General features: G+C 27.3%; 1 protein-coding gene across 1 annotated transcript; it reads left to right on the forward strand.

Moving 5' to 3' along the window:
* The first annotated feature begins 615 nt into the window (after window positions 1-615).
* Window positions 616-16066, forward strand: Inos (Inositol-3-phosphate synthase). The gene is made up of 8 exons (XM_075379043.1): window positions 616-806; window positions 3575-3747; window positions 5107-5278; window positions 7056-7154; window positions 10125-10379; window positions 10866-11108; window positions 13591-13945; window positions 14806-16066. Exons 1-8 carry the CDS (start codon window positions 693-695, stop codon window positions 15027-15029), a joined length of 1635 nt encoding a protein of 544 aa, XP_075235158.1. The 5' UTR covers window positions 616-692; the 3' UTR covers window positions 15030-16066.
* Window positions 16067-17150: the final 1084 nt, after the last annotated feature.

The following is a 17150-nucleotide window of genomic DNA, read 5'->3' on the forward strand; positions in this document are numbered from 1 at the left end:
TTATACAATTGCTATACCTAAATTGAATGTTTTCTCCATAACTTATTGTTTGATGAACGTATGTAAACGATTTTTGGAATACTAAAAGAAGGATCCTGTATTACAGAATGAACGGGATAATTCGTAATAAATTACATTTAGAAAGTATTTTGTTAATCTGTTATGTAATACATGTTTGTTTTGTAATGCATATTTTTATTATTATATAATAATAAATAAAAATAATAATGAAAAAATTCATAAGTTATCAATAATTTGAACGACTTTCAATAATTATGCCATTATTATTAGTTTTTTAATTCTTTATCGAGTGTTTTTTTATGAAGAAAAATAAGTAAATAACATATAAAGAGCAATATTCTACGAAAAAATATTTATGAAGTAGGTAATAAAAAAAACGGCTCTTGAAAAAACTCTCAATAATATTTTATCATCAGCAGTGCAAGACAAAATCGTAATTACACGGAAAAATGATGTCACTTAAAAACGTTATTTCCGCATCGACCAATTGCAGACTTGTTTTGCACCCCCACCAGTATCATCTTCTGATAACGTGCTACCGCTCAGAACGAATCGCATTACTTCTGCCTACTATAAAGTCACCCGGGTTTTACTAAATCGGTTGTAGTAATCCGTCTTTCGCTTCCTGTAATTATTTACCGGCCGTTCTATTCTACTTTTAATCTTTCACGATGGCTCCAACATTAGTTGTTGAAAGCCCAAATGTCAAATATACTAATGAATACATCGATGCCGTCTACGATTACCAGACGACGACAGTTGAAAAAATTAACAACAAAATTGTGGTAAGTAAATTAATTTAAAACTTTTTACTTGAAATTATCAGCAGTGATTGCTAAATTAATAACAAACAAAAAAATTACAATAAAAGAAAAATATGCATACGGTTGTTGTTAAGTAAAACATTAATAAATAATGAAGCTATATAAGTAGTTTTACATCAGTATTAAAATTTTCAAAATTAACATTTTGTCTATCACCTTATCCATCAACATTACTAACTATACGACAAAATTTATTTCATCCTTAACAGACTTGCTACATCAATTTATGCAAATATGTAAATGTGTGTGATAAGTATATAATTTTAGATGAGATAAATAACAAAAAAAAGAGTTCTATTTTCAGATAAATAATAAGATTATATGTACTAATTAGTAAAGTAAATGTTGTAAAAACTATATTGTATGAATTATATTAGCAAACCATTTTCTTTCAGCTTGATCTGTTCATAGTGACATATTACTTTTTTAATTTTAGTTTTTATTTTATTTTATAAATACAGCTTTTTTGAATGTCTTCATTAATTTTGTTATGTTTCATTGTCCATTTATACTTAATTTGATACTTTCTTTATAAAATACTAATGATGATAGTTCAATAAATCTAGTCCAATACCTAGTTCTAGATTTTTACCTTTTTTAAATGGCTCTTCAATGTTAAAAAAGTTTACTTTTTTAACATTTTTTGTTAATAGTTTAGGACATTATCAGTTTCAATAAATTCAACATAATATGAATCAAACATTGTTTTCTTCACAGGATAACACAGCTTTTATATATATGAAACATGTTCTACGGTTTATATGTACATGACTGCTCCCTACTATGTTTATTTGTATCATATTATGGTGATATAAAATAGGGATATGATATGGTGATATATGATATAAGATTATTATCGAATAATTTGAGTATTACAAATAAAATGCTGTTGCATTAATCAAATTATTTACACCGCACTATAACTTGCAGGCTTGAGTATGAGCATATGTAGTACTTAAATGTATTATTTATAACTGTTAAACATCATCTTTCTCGTTAAGCATTACAATGAACAATGAATGATATTAAAGTATAAAATGTCATAGTTTTTTGTATGTGTTCTTACCACAGAGGTTTTTTAAAAAAAAATGTATTATCAGTATCAGAATCCTAACTTTTCGAAGCTATACTGAAGCAAATATGAATAATTAAAATTATTTTACAACTCTAAATATGTTATCTTAAAAACTGTATGACATACTTGTATCTAATTTAATCATACCTTAAATTATTTTTTAAGTTGATGGGTTATCCAGTCTCCAGACTGGTTGACTTGGAAGACAAATCAGTAAACTGTAATTGTGATAAGTTTGTTCGGAGACAATAATTTCTTTTATCGAGTAAAGTAGTAACTACAATTTATACAAGTATAATTTTTTAAGACAGATTCATTTTTTTATGATAGTTAAAAAATATTATGATAAGGTAATATATTACTAATATCTTAGAATTACATTACTAATTATTATTATTATTATACTAGTAATATCTTAGAATTAGTAGTGAGAAAATCAATGTAAAAAAAAAAACATTTTTATATGCTACATACCATAGATGGTATTTAAAAAAAAAGATGCAAAGTATACCGTAAAGAATGATAAATAAGGAAATGTTTTGATCTTGACCTTGCAATCTGAAATGATAAATAAATGTATGAATAATAGTTAGAGATATCTTATACTTGCATTAATTATTCTCACAGACAATCAGGAAGTAGAAGTGTAGTTATCTATATTTTTCTTTCCATACAACAATTACATAATGTTGATTTTTAATTTATGACTAACATATATATATATATATATATATATATATATATATATTATAATTTAATTTTCACCATTAAAAAAGTCTAATTTATATCTCGCATACTTAAAGTTTATTATATTCTTGTTTGTGATTTTTTTTTATTACACGTATGAGTTCATATGGATTGAGAAACCCGTAGAACTGAGGTAACTCTTAAATTAAATAAAAAATAACTGCAACCAAGTTCATTTAAAGAACAAGTTCATTTTTTACAACACATATATCATTTTTTTCTTATTAAAAACTCTTTTAACTTATTAAATCAACATTTGCATAATAGAGTCAATAACCTTAAATAAATTTCTTTTGAAAAGTTCCCACAAGTCTACATTGATTTCATTTTATATGCTTTTCTTGTAGACAGGTTGAAAAATTCATTTATTTTACTTTTTTTTAATATATATTTTATATATATATATATATATATATATATATATATATATATATACATACATATGCCAAATTTACTTACATATCTACAGCACTGTTTGTACTGTATTTATTTTTTTATTGTGCTATTTATTTATCTATTTTCACTACACTGAGCTATATGATAACTACTTTGTTTCAAGCACATAATTTGCTCATTATAAAGAAATCATTTTCGTAATATTCTGCCCTCCATGGCATTGTGTAACTAAATATTTCTGCCTTTCAGAAGGTTCTAGGTTCATATCCTGACACAGCATGTTGTACATGACAAATTCACCTTCATCATAAAAATTGAATCGAGTTAATTTTTATCAAACACAGTCATCGATAGGATAAATAAATAATTATTACTCAAGGACATAATCTTTTTCATTCTATGTATGTTAAATGAAAATAGTAAAAATTTTTTAAGCATCAAATAATAATTTTCTCACTTCACATTTATTTTTCTAAATTTAAACCACTTTAAACATCATACTTTATTTCAGGTGGAACCAATCACTTCCCGGATGCATATTAAAACAAAACGTGTAGTACCAAAAGTTGCTGTAATGCTTGTCGGCTGGGGTGGTAACAACGGCTCGACTATAACTGCAGCTATATTGGCTAACAAACTTGGTTTAAGTTGGAACACAAAAGAAGGAGAGAAAAAAGCAAACTGGTAAGTTTCAGTACTTATATTATTTAACACATATTTTTTAATACGCAGATACATATCATTCCTATTGAAATAATAATAATATTATTTAATGTGTACCATTAAATAAATAAAAATTGCTTACTTTTTTTATTTATTTATAAAATGTTTAATTACTGAGAAAAAGATTAACAATAATAAATATGTCTATATAATTCAACAACAGAAAATAGTTGACCAGTATTTACTATTTTTGTATTTTACTTTATTTTTAACTGAAATTTCTCAAAACATTTTATTGTTCAGGCTCTTAAATTTTTAAATATGCAATTTGATAGAAATTCAGTTATAAAGAATAATTAATTTGAAATAAATGTGATTCTGTTTATCCTGTAATTATAAACACTAATAATTACATTATTATAATTATTTTATGTCTTGCCCCTTCACATCTCAAGAAGTTGCATTTGGTTTTTATTATTGAATTTTTTAAGGGTGAATGCTGTTTAAGCAGTAGTTGGTATTGATATATTAATTAAAATTTTTTATGGAAAATTCAAACTTGTTTCTATAGCTAATAACTTACTACACCAGTCCATGACAAACAAAAAAAAATTATTCTGAAATCAAGTTTTCATTTAAAAGAATAAGATTTAAACCACTTTGGACTGAAAAATTTTTCTAGTAACTTTCTACTTTTTTTTTAATACCATCATTATTTTTCCACATTTGACTGCATATAATGCATTAAGGTTTTTTCTCTCAAAACGGGGTGGATTGATTTGTTCCTTTACATTATCTGTCCCAACATTTCTTTTGATTGAAACACAAGAGATACAAATCAGAGATACTTTTTCTGAAAGTAATGATGCTCACCAATAAGTCAGTCCCTTTGGTGACCAGAGTGAAGGTATCACTTTTATGGGTACATTACAAGTGTACTACATACCTGTAGATCCGCAATAGTAAATTGGGTTCAATAAAGAAGGCTTCTTTATTGAACCCTATCTTATTTTCCTAGCAAGCCCGGCATGAGATGATTGTTAGTAATGATGATTATTCTATTTATCAGAGCAATTTTTCTCTCCATTCAGATTGCATACAAAAATTTGATTACAGTAATGAGATCTAACAATTGCATTACTGGTGATTTAAAAAAAAATCTTTTAATACCTCCTCAGTTAGTTCTTAAGTTAAAGCAAAGATATCAGTTATGTAAGAGCCCACTATATCACTTATTAAAATAACTAACTGAAGAAGTTAATTATTTTTTTATTACCATTAAGTCGTTCATCTGTATACTAAATAAAACTTAATATTTTTTTTTTTTTTAATCAAGAAAAATATGTATAAGTTATTAATAATTTTTTTTTTCTTTACAAGGTTTGGTTCATTGACTCAAGCATCAACAGTAAGACTTGGTCCAGGTCCTGATGGAAAAGATATATATGTTCCAATGTCAGATGTACTTCCAATGTTACATCCTGATGACATTGTAATTGATGGCTGGGATATTTCAGATTTAGATTTAGCTGCCAGTATGGAAAGGGCCAAGGTAACGTTGTTTTCTTTCTTTAATGGAAAATATGTAACAGTCAAAAACAATAAAAGGATAGTATAATAACATGACCAACTAACTGCCAGAATGTTTTTTTTTTATATCTGTTTTTCAGATATATTTTTGATCTCAAATTTAAATAACCTCAATTGAGATAAAAATCTGTGAAGGGATTGGGACAAAAGTCTGATAAACAGTTGTTCATCCCAATTCATACATCAATTTGATTATTTTTTCCTATTTATTTTACTATAACAATTTCTCATTTCAAATTGAAAGGTAATGATTGTTTCAATACACATATTCTTCTCTTATTAAAAATGGTTATGCATCAGTACTTAATATCTTGCAAGTACTTTAATACAAAATTTAACTATCGCACTATGTTTAATGATATTTTGTTCTATGAAAAATAAATTAAATCTGCTATTCACATAATTTGAACATTAAATTTATAATAATTTGAACATTAAAATAATGTTCAAAATAATTTGAACATTAAAATAAGCACTTTTTTATAATTACTAGAATATAGTTAACAGATTTATTCTTGTTAATTTTATTGTATCATTACATATTAAAACTATGCCTGAAGTTCTTACAGTGAACCTTTCATACAATCTTCTGACCTTAAATCAAATTAATAATATAGATTTATTAGGGAATAGAGATTACTTTACAAAATATACTTAAAAAGATCAACCAAATGTTTTAAATCCTAACTTTACTTGTAAACTGACAAAATTATTAGAGGTTTTTTATGTATTTAATGTCTAATTACTAACTTTTAATTCACCTGAATAAAATTTTCTATTAAATGGAACCTAACTCAAAGATTAATTACTAGTAATTTGTTAGTTAATAACTAACCTCAATAAATACAGACCAGAAAGCAATGTGGTGCTCAAATTTACATATCATATTTAATTATTTTTAATTTCTTAAAAATGAAAATTACAGTAGAACTTTATCACTTCTTTGAATTGAAAATGAGGCATAAATGAGAGAGTTAACAAAGCTCCCTCACGCAATTCACTTTCAATACTGTTACTTTACACCAAGTGATTATACTGTACAGAAGCATGAGAATTCAAATCCAGTTAAAGTAATTACAATTTAAAATGAATTTTAACCTGTTCCTTCAGCATTAAGTAAAAGTTGAAATAGCTACTGATTGGAAGCAAAGCTAAAAACAAATTCATTAGGTGAATTGATACTGATGTCAAGAGTTCTACAGTTCAAATCCTAGTAAAGGCAGTTAATTACTTTTATATGGATTTGAATACTAGATCGTCGTTCTTTGGTGGTTGGGTTTCAATTACCCACACATCTCAGGAATGGTCGACCTGATACTGTACAAGACTACACTTCATTTACATTCATACATATCATCCTCATTCATCCTCTTAAGTAATACCTTACGGTGGTTCCAGGAGCTAAACAGAAAAAGGGAGGATTACACTGATAAGATGGCTATTTTAAAAATATCACTAATATACTTAAACTAATAACTTAATCAATATTCAAATTCATAATTTATAATAATTTCGTTAATTTTTTCCATAGGTAATTCCAATTATTCAGAAATGGATATACTGAGAGTTAAAACTTTACAAGAATGAATGCAAATTAATTTTAAAGGTTTCAGTTTAAAAAATTTACCATTACTTTCATGATTAGTTATTTCCATTTACAACATGAATTCTTTCTTTTTGCAGCAACCTCTTACTCTTAATTAAAAAATTAGAAATGATTTTCCTGAAATCTGTTTTAGGTGCTTGACTACAATTTACAAAAACAACTGGTTACCTTGATGAAGAAAATGAAGCCAAAACCATCTATATATATTCCAGATTTTATTGCAGCAAATCAGGTTAGTAAATGATTAAAATAATTTTCATATAATAGTAATATCACTCAAGAAAAGGATGTTTTTAAAGTCATAAATTTATTTAAAAGATAAATTATTATTTGTTTATGTAATGATATATATTAAACTTGATGTATTACTTAATTGTAAAGGTACAACTGAATTACATCATACGAGGTCTGTAAATAAAGTAATGAAAATGGTTCAGAAAAACATTTTATTTACAATTTAATTAACATGGTCTCTATCGCCTTCAAAATAGTTCTCTTGGGAAGCCACACAACCCTTCAAACGGTTTTCCCACTCTTCATAGCAGTGTTCAAACTCAGAAAGCGAAATATCTTTCGGATGGTCGGTTACATTTTTTTAATATTTTCTACTGTTTCAAATAGTGTCCTTTTAGGTGTTTTTTAAAGTCAGGAACAGGAAAAAGTTATAGGGACTCAAGTCAGGTAAATAAGGTGATTGAGGAACTACAGGAACATTTTTCTTTGCCAAAAAACTTATTAATTGAGAGTGCAGTGTGACAAGGTGCATTATCATAATGCAGCACTTAGTTGTCTTTGATGGCTGGTTTCACACGGCCAACTCTTTTCCGTAGTCTTTCAAGAATTTCTTGGTAAACATATTGATTTACAGTTTGTCCTGTAGGCAAAAACTCCTTATGGACAATGCCATTTCTATCGAAGAATCAAATTAGCATGTTTTGAGTTTTTGATTTACTCAGTTTTTCTTTTTTGGGACGTGGTGAGTTTGAAGCGTGCCACACCCTGCTCTGGCATTGTGTTTTTGGATCGTACTCAAATATCCAAGACTCATCACCAATAATAACAATTTTTTTAGAAAATCAGGATCAGTTTCAATTCATCCTAGGAGATTGCAGAACACTTCCACCCTGTTGTTTTTCTGTTCAACAGTGAGGATTTTTGGGACCAATTTTGCACAAACGTTTTTCATGTCCAATTCATTTGTCAAAATTTGATTAGCTGTAGTATCGTTCAAATTCAATTCTTCTGCAATCATTCTGACAGTTAATCACCGGTCGTACCGTATCAAGTCTCTGATTCGCTCAACATTGTTGTCACTTTTTGATGTTAACAGTCTTCCAGAGCGTGGATCATTCACAACTGATTCCCAGCCATCTGAAAATGCTTTAAACCATCTAAAAACTTGGGCTTGTGACAGAGTCATCTCCATACGCCCTTTTCAATTTTGAAAACTTTTCAGTAGCATTCTCACTGAGTTTAACACAAAACTTGATTGCAAAAGTTGCTCATAATCAGTATCGCTCATTTTTGTAATGCACAACAAAAACTCGTTTCATGAAAAGTTTGTTTACATCTCACGTGACAACAATAGACTAAAAATATTAATACCTAATATAAATCAGCTCTTCATATAACCATATGTTTACTAGTAACTTTACAGTGTTGTCACTTTGGCTGGAAAAAAAAAACTAGTCTCATTACTATATTTACAGACCTCGTACTTCAAAGAATATCATCTTTACAATTTACTAAAAACATTTTTATAAAAAATTTATCTCTTAATTCAAAAATCAAAATTATTCTGCATTCTAAAGCTTTGTGTGCTTTTTTTGTGAGCTTCCCAACTTTGATTCTGCTAGCAGATTTCTTTCTAGAACACACACATGATAAAAATCATCATTTTATACAAAAGCAGCACATGACAATGTGAAAAATTCTTAATTTTTATATTATAAACTCATAGATTAAACTTCAAAGCTAACTGTGTATTAATAAGCTATTGGATTTCCTCGACCATCACAAAATACATAAATAAAATTATTTTTTGGTCAGACCAAAATGTAATGACACTTTTATATACTGTGCCCTGATTTACCCAAACTCTTGTAAATTGGTAGCTTTCCAAATTTTTCAAAAAATCTAGACCTCAATGCTATAAAATGTTGAATATATGACAATGTACACAACACATTCTCTCACTTCTATATAAAGTAAAAATTAAGGTAAAAATAAAAATTATATGAATAAAAGAAACTATTCTTAAGATTCTTCTAGCTGTGACGTAATGCAACTTTCAGCTTAAAATAAACTACATCATATAAAAAATTCAACACATATAATATCATGGATATATAAACTAAAGTGTTCCAACTCCCCAAAGTTCTACCCTAGACAAAATGGACACTACTTCTCATAAAGATACAATTAATAAAAAAAAGCATTAACTAGTGATATAGTTACAGATTAGAAAACATGGCATTTTCTATCCACTTAAACAAATAACAAAACAATCTTAATACTCATTGCAAAAATAATTACACTTGTACTAGATCATCAAAAATAAAAAGAACACAAAAATATGCAACACTAATGAACCACATTTACACAAATTCCAAATCTAATACAATTTTTTTACACAATTCTCAGTTGAGTTTCCTGAGTCATATAGAGTCAAGGTAACTGCCTAAAATAAACTAAGCTGGAACTATATTTCAAAACAACTAATAAAGTAACTAAAATTTCACAATGTTTATGAGACAGTGCAGTTTTTCACAGGAATAATGAAATTACAGATGCTTTTCAAGGTAAGGAAAAACAACCCAAAAGAAAATGTTAATTTTATCCCAGTGTATAAGATTTGTAAAATTAACCATTTTACAATGGTTAATTTTGCAAATTTCCTTTAAACATAATGGAAGATCTGCTGAAGACCTACAATATCATCAAATTTAAATCCTAAAATCTTCACAGAATCACAAGTACACATTGTTGGTGTTACTCTTTAAAATAATTCATTTGACTATATATCACACTATTTCTTGCAAATCTATAAGTTTTAATGGAATAATTTCTGTAATTAAAATACACAAAATAAAAAGAATTACTAGTTCAACATTATTACTTCATGCAAATTTATTATAATAAACCCAGTTATACTCAATAATGTAATGTAAGTAGTAATGAATGTATCAATTTCTTTTTTTAGTCTGAAAGAGCAAACAATGTCTTATCTGGATCAAAATGGGAAATGGTTGAACAAATTCGCAAAGACATCAGAGCTGTTAAATCAGAGAAAGGAGTTGAAAAGGTGATTGTCCTGTGGACTGCAAATACAGAAAGGTTCTCTGAAATCATCAAAGGTGTAAATGATACAGCAGACAATTTGATTGCAGCTATAAAGTCTGGTCACTCTGAAGTTTCACCATCTACTATATTTGCAGTTGCATCTATTCTTGAAGGGGTAAATACATTTAAAAAAAATAAATATCAAAATAAAATTCTGTAAATTCAGTTTTAGTTTTTTCATAATATCAATCATTCCCTCTGTTCACATTGCATTATAAAATTAATTTTAAGTACCTGAAAAAATATTTTAAAGCATTACAAGATTTAATGTTATTTTATTAAATGTTAAGGGAAGTTTAATTATCAGATTACTAACTAATCATATATTGTCTTAATGAGGGGAATGATGACTGTGGAGAAATTAGCAAGAAAAAATTCAATTTTATGATCTTATAAATCTTTTCTTACAGATGAAATTTTTTGCCATCACTGGCATTACTTTTTTGTAAATTATTTTTATTAATTTATGTTTTATCAAATAATAAAAATAGTTATTTAATTTGTTTGTAATTATTTTTCAGTTTATATAATTATTATTCTATCAAATAAACTACACGTATTTTTTATAACAAAATATTTACCTTGCAATTTATATTTTCAGTCTGCATACATCAACGGATCACCACAAAATACATTTGTACCTGGATGTATTGAATTAGCTGAGAGACATCAAGTTTTTATAGCTGGAGATGACTTTAAATCTGGCCAAACAAAAATAAAGTCTGTTCTTGTTGATTTTCTTGTCAGTGCTGGAATAAAACCTGTTTCAATAGTCAGTTACAATCATCTTGGAAATAATGATGGATACAATCTTTCAGCACCTAGTCAGTTCCGTTCAAAAGAGGTAATTGCAATATATTATAATATATACAAGTATAATCAAAACGTAGGGTTAATTTTTTTTTTTAATTATCTTTATTTGTGCTTACCTACCTAAATGAAACATTCTTATAATTTCCTCCTATTTTTACGCCCTTATCCATTTTTAACAAGCTTTTGAGTTCTTCCTGAAAAGAAACATTTCAGTTTGTGTGTAGCCAATTTTGCACCGCTTCCATAACCTCTTCATCAGAATGAAAAAGGATACCCCCTCACAGCTATTCTTTCAGTGGACCAAAATAATTAAAATCGCTTGAAGCCAGGTCAGGACTCCAATCACTGCTTCTGTTGTTCCTCAAAACTAAGACCTAGAAGGCAAAGAATTGTTTTGTTGGCTGAATGAGATTTAGAAATATCCAAAAGCAAAATCACACCTTTTGAAGCTTAACTACACCTTTTGGACTTGATTTTGCTTTCAGTGATCACAGCAGCTCACAACAGTTTTCACTGTTCACTGTTTCATTTTGAAGTACAAAGTAAATAAAAACTGGATCTTCGATATTCCAAAATATTGGCATCAACTTTCCTGCGAAGTGAGTTTTGACATTTTTGCCCTAGGAGGTGAAATATGTTTCCAGAGTAAATTTTGTTACTTTCTCTTGACTTCAAAGGATAGGCCCATGTCTCATCAACATATATTATCTGCTTCAGAAATGAGACTCCATAATTATATTCAATGTTCTATGAAACTTTCTTGTGGATGTCGGTCAGTTAACATGAACCCAACAAGCATAGACTTTTCAAAAGTTTAAAGAATCATTGGTGACTGAAAATACAAGTTGTAACTTATATTAACTCACTTGAAATCTTGCCAGCTTTAATTCATCGATTATATATTGTGAATCATTTGTTTAGTATTTCTCCTCTGTCAAATTCTTTGAAGTGGAAGGCCTTTATTTCAATTGTTCAATATACAACAAAATCTTACCTTTTTAAGCAATCAATCCATTAGTAGATCTTGCTTCCTCACACAATTTTCTCCATCCTGCTGCTGCATTCTATGAATAATCTCTTTTACTTTCATTACTTCAGGGTTGAAAAAATTCATCACTGTTAACATTTCTTACTTCATGTGATCAGACAAAGGAGCACTCATTTTAAATTGACTTTCAAACACAACTACTAACAGCTAACAATGAAACAATACTTCCAACGAACACATGATGTGAGGTTATGATTTCAGTCATTGTTATTGTTATGATTTCAGTCATGTAAGTTATGATTGTAATTGTGAAACTTGTGATTTGGAAAGATGTGTGAAAGGAAATAACAATTTTCCTTTCCTTTTTTTTATTTTTCCTAGTAAATGGAAAATTATTCACTATGTATTTCTGATTCTTTTTGTTATTTGATTAAGACACTGCACACATAAGAGTGAGAACAAAATTTACAGCATGTGTGTGTGCACATGTACATGAGAGAGAGAGATAGTTTATGTAGACATGTGTGTTCCATGTGTAAATTACTAATTCAAGGACTGGATTTATTCAGCAAAGAAATTTTAATACTGCATTCATAGTACAACTGAAAGGTTTTCTGCAGCTGAGTTCCTATTTATTTATTTATTACCCCAGTCATGCAACACATATTTCTGCAAGATGGTTAATATGATACATTTAAAGCTATCACTTTCACTGCGAATAAACCAGCTAATCTAGAAGCAAGATAGTTTTGACAGTTATAAAAAATTGCTAAAAACTTGTCTACTGGTAGGTTTGCATTACTGAATGATAGAATCAACTGTAATATATTGTTTTATTATAATGCCAACTGACCCCGTTTACATAATATCAGAATTGCTTTCTTTTGTTTACAGAGGTATTCTTACAGTCATGTTCTTGAAATAACTTAATCTCTATTATGCAATAAAAACTATATAGGTAGATATTATTCATACTGGTTCTTACAATCAGTGGGTGGTATTTATGAACACCTGCTTTTTACAATGATGAACAATCCTTAAAAACTTATCTAAGAATTTTTACTTTACCTCATCTTTGTATTTATTATATGACAGGAGATGCTATTGTTTTTCTTTACTGCTTAATGTTCTGAGAAGTGAAAGAATCCAATTTTTTCTCATCTAAATACTCAAAATAACAAAAAATAACATGCAGATAAAGAAAAAAAATCAATCAAACAACAGTGTGCAGTAGAAAGTACAACAATTAACATACAGTACTAACAGTGGGAAAATCACACTGTTTTCTTTAACACACTTTTTTTTATTATATTGAACTACTATCTAATTGAGAGTAGTTAGTACAGTTGTATATCATTTGCTACTACTCAGTCAACAAATTAACTGATTGTGTTTGAAAAATGTTTTTTTGTTTATAAACCATTATCAAACAGTTAAACCATAATCACAATCTAAAAATTTAGCACTGAATATAAAAAAAGATTCATTAAAAAAATATTAATAGTAATTTGTTCTTCTTTTTTAGATTTCTAAGAGTAATGTTGTTGATGATATGGTAGATTCAAACAGCATCCTTTTCAAACCTGGAGAGAAACCAGATCATTGTGTTGTCATAAAATATGTTCCATATGTTGGTGATAGTAAACGAGCCCTTGATGAATATACATCAGAACTTATGCTTGGAGGACACAATACGATCTCAATTCACAACACATGTGAAGATTCACTATTAGCTGCTCCAATTATTCTTGATTTAGTTATATTAGCAGAACTGTGCACACGAATCCAGTTCAAAGCAGAAGGGCAACTAACATATCAACAATTCCATCCAGTTCTCTCTGTTCTTAACTACTTATGCAAAGCTCCACTTGTACCACCTGGTGAGTAAAACTTTATCATTTAGATGCTTATTTATTTATATGATATATTCTTTTTGTTTATAATTTGTGTTATTAATGCTGTTTACTAAATAATCCTTTGTAAAAACTAAAAAGTTACTTATCATGCTACAAATAATAACCAGAAGTTTTTATTTAAGTGAAATAATGCTTACTTCAATTAATATTAAGAGCAACAACAATAAAATTCCATATAATAGGAATGATTATAGTTTATTGGATAAGCAATTACAACCCTCCCCCCCAACAATCTCTAATGAGGTTCCATTCTAGAAAAAAAAGATTAAGTAATAATAAAATAAATCTCAGTGGTGAGATCTTTTTGGAATTAACAGTTCTCTTAAATCACTTAAAAGCTATTGTAGTTTCTTCTCAAACTGCAACATCAACAATGCAATATGTCTTTTAGTTGACAGCCATAATAGGTGATTCCAAATTAACAAAAATAAATCACTACAATCAAATACTCAGTAATGGCAACAATAAACTATTATATTAAACCATACAAAAAAACCTATATAATAAAAACAACAAAAGTATTTTTTTTATATTTTCCCATTATTTAACAAAACTATTTGAAAAAAGAATTTTGCAGACAAATGATTGACTAAAAATATACCAAAAGAAATGTAAAAAAAACTTTTAAACATAGTATGTTAATTTCTATTCAGTATTATAAATGGCTAAATTTTATTTTTACATGCACAATTTGTATTATTGATCTTAAAAACGAAACACTGTTTAACATACAGAAAAGGTAATGTCAGTTCAGATTAGATTAGTATACTTAACATAAAAAAGGCATCAAAAAGGTAATTTTCTGTATGTTATTTTATGTTTAGGTACACCAATAGTAAATGCCCTTTTTAAACAGAGAGCATGCATCGAGAACATCATGAGAGCTTGCCTGAGTCTGCCACCAGAAAATCACATGACTCTTGAACACAAACTTCCTAAAAGCTTGTTCCTAAGCAGTTTAGCTGCAGATAAAATTGCAGAAAAGATGAAGGGGTCTTGCTTTATAACTACTCCTGAACCAGAAAAACCTCAGAAAGTTGTTTCATAAGATAACCAAATAAATAAATTATCATGTATAAAAGATTGAAATTTTACTGATTTTAAGAAGAAGCTGTTCTACAACGGTACAAAGGATGGATTTATGAACTGAAGTGGTTAGAACATAATTACTTAAAAAAATAATTGCTAAACACTTTTAAAAACAATGGCAAACAAAAGGTTTTTTAAAAATACAGTGTTAGAAGTAGTGCTACTTCTACTGGGATCAAACAGGGTTTTTTTTATACTATATACAAAGTAATAAAGTATTGCAAAATTGAGACAATGTTGTTAAAAAATACCAGCAACTTAAAAAAGATATTTTGTCACAACATATTTTGAAGTGTTATTTTGAAATGCACAGTATATTTTTAAATGCACATATTTAACATAACTATTCTACTTTCAGATCTATGATAAAATAATCAGTTTTATAAAAATAAGTAAATAGATGTAAATCAACTTAATTAAATTATTGAAAATTAGAAGTATTTGATAGTAACTTATGAACAGTTATTATTTAGTTGTGTAACAGTTTCAGTTTTTATAGAATTTCATAAAATATTAAAACCTTAACATTAATTTTAATTAAAAAAAGTATCAAAAATTTTGATACAATTTTTTTTTTCTTATTGGACAATAGTTATGATTAGTGTGATATGATGTGATTTAGGGAATTATTTTAATGATTTAATAGAATTTCATTTATTTTTAAGGAAAATACTTTACATTATGCTACTATTTAACGCATAATTATGATGATATATTATTTCTTTAAAAAAAAATCAAAATTTTTTAAATATATTAAATTTGTAGTTAAATTTTAAAATAATTATTTTATTTATTATATTTTACCGGTACTATTAAACCAGTATTATAAACCGAATTTGTATTAGGATACATTCTGAATAAATAAATTTATCACATAGAAGTATAAATCTTTAGCATAGAAAATAGATCTACATTTTAAGACATATGTTTTCAGAACTTTTATACTTATATATCATTGAAATTGTATTAAATAAAGAGAATACATTTTAATTTTAATTTTTTGTCAGTATCTTATTTCACTTTCCCACCAGTTGTCTAATGACAATTTCCAGGCAAACATTAACAAGTATGATTCAGTATGGTGATACTGAATAATACACATCCAATTTTAACACATAACATCCATCAGCAATGCTATACCAACACCAAACAAGACCTAGTATGTTAATACTAATTATAATTATGTACTATGTTGTTTTTGATTTGTGTTGACTTTTGGGAATTGTTCACATCACAGTGTATAATATTATTAAACAAAACTTGAGATCTTGTCTAACATGACAGTTGACATACACTTGTAGGTGTAAAAATGATTAATCCCATAAGACACATTATTGTTTTTTTCTTAGTGAGCTACAGAACCATAAAAACTAAAAATTAGGAAATAAAAAAAATTAAAAAAAGACTAACTAAGACATAAAGTACATTTGTAATAGAATTAATAGAAGGTAGAACTAAAATGCAAGAAACAAAGTTTGGATTTACATATAATTATTATCATAAAAAGAAAAATGTTTTAGACATTTACTTAAAAAAAACAATTATAAATAAGCATTTATTTGTAACAATATTTGTTATAATAAGTAATTAATGTAACTCCTTCTGTACACATAATTGTATATATATTTAATATTAGTTATAATTTTATTTAAACCAAGCTAGAATCAAAGCTTTAAGCTCATGCACTGGCAAGAGTTTGAACTTGATGCAGAATTATTTAATAAGTGCATTTATATATATGTTTTTACAGGCTCAGTTCCTGTTTTGTTAATCTTGCACTGATTTCAAAAAGACATTAAGGTATATATTATTTGTTTATTTTATTCTTCATTGTTATTTTTTCACATAACATTGTTTTAATTAAAGTCAAGGGAATAATCTACATATATTACGTTACATATATTATCTTACAAATAAATCTCTTTTAATCTATAGAAATGTGATTACTTGACATGGTACTATTTTGTACTTGACATGCTACCTCTTCAGTTCACAAAGCATTAATTTTTGTATTCTTAAAATTATTAATCATGATTGGAATAATAGCACAGAAAACAGTTCTCCAAAAGCAGCTCAAGAT

This window comes from Lycorma delicatula, chromosome 1 (assembly GCF_047948215.1).
Source record: "Lycorma delicatula isolate Av1 chromosome 1, ASM4794821v1, whole genome shotgun sequence".
Classification (NCBI taxonomy): Eukaryota; Metazoa; Arthropoda; class Insecta; order Hemiptera; family Fulgoridae; genus Lycorma; species Lycorma delicatula.

What these genes read in the sequence shown, in the direction of transcription:
- Inos (XM_075379043.1), top strand. Translation starts at nt 693, where the DNA reads ATGGCTCCAACATTAGTTGTTGAAAGCCCAAATGTCAAATATACTAAT. An exon ending in ATTTTATTGCAGCAAATCAG is followed by an intron (nt 7,155 to 10,124) that starts GTTAGTAAATGA and finishes TTCTTTTTTTAG; the next exon opens with TCTGAAAGAGCAAACAATGT. An exon ending in TTGCATCTATTCTTGAAGGG is followed by an intron (nt 10,380 to 10,865) that starts GTAAATACATTT and finishes TTATATTTTCAG; the next exon opens with TCTGCATACATCAACGGATC.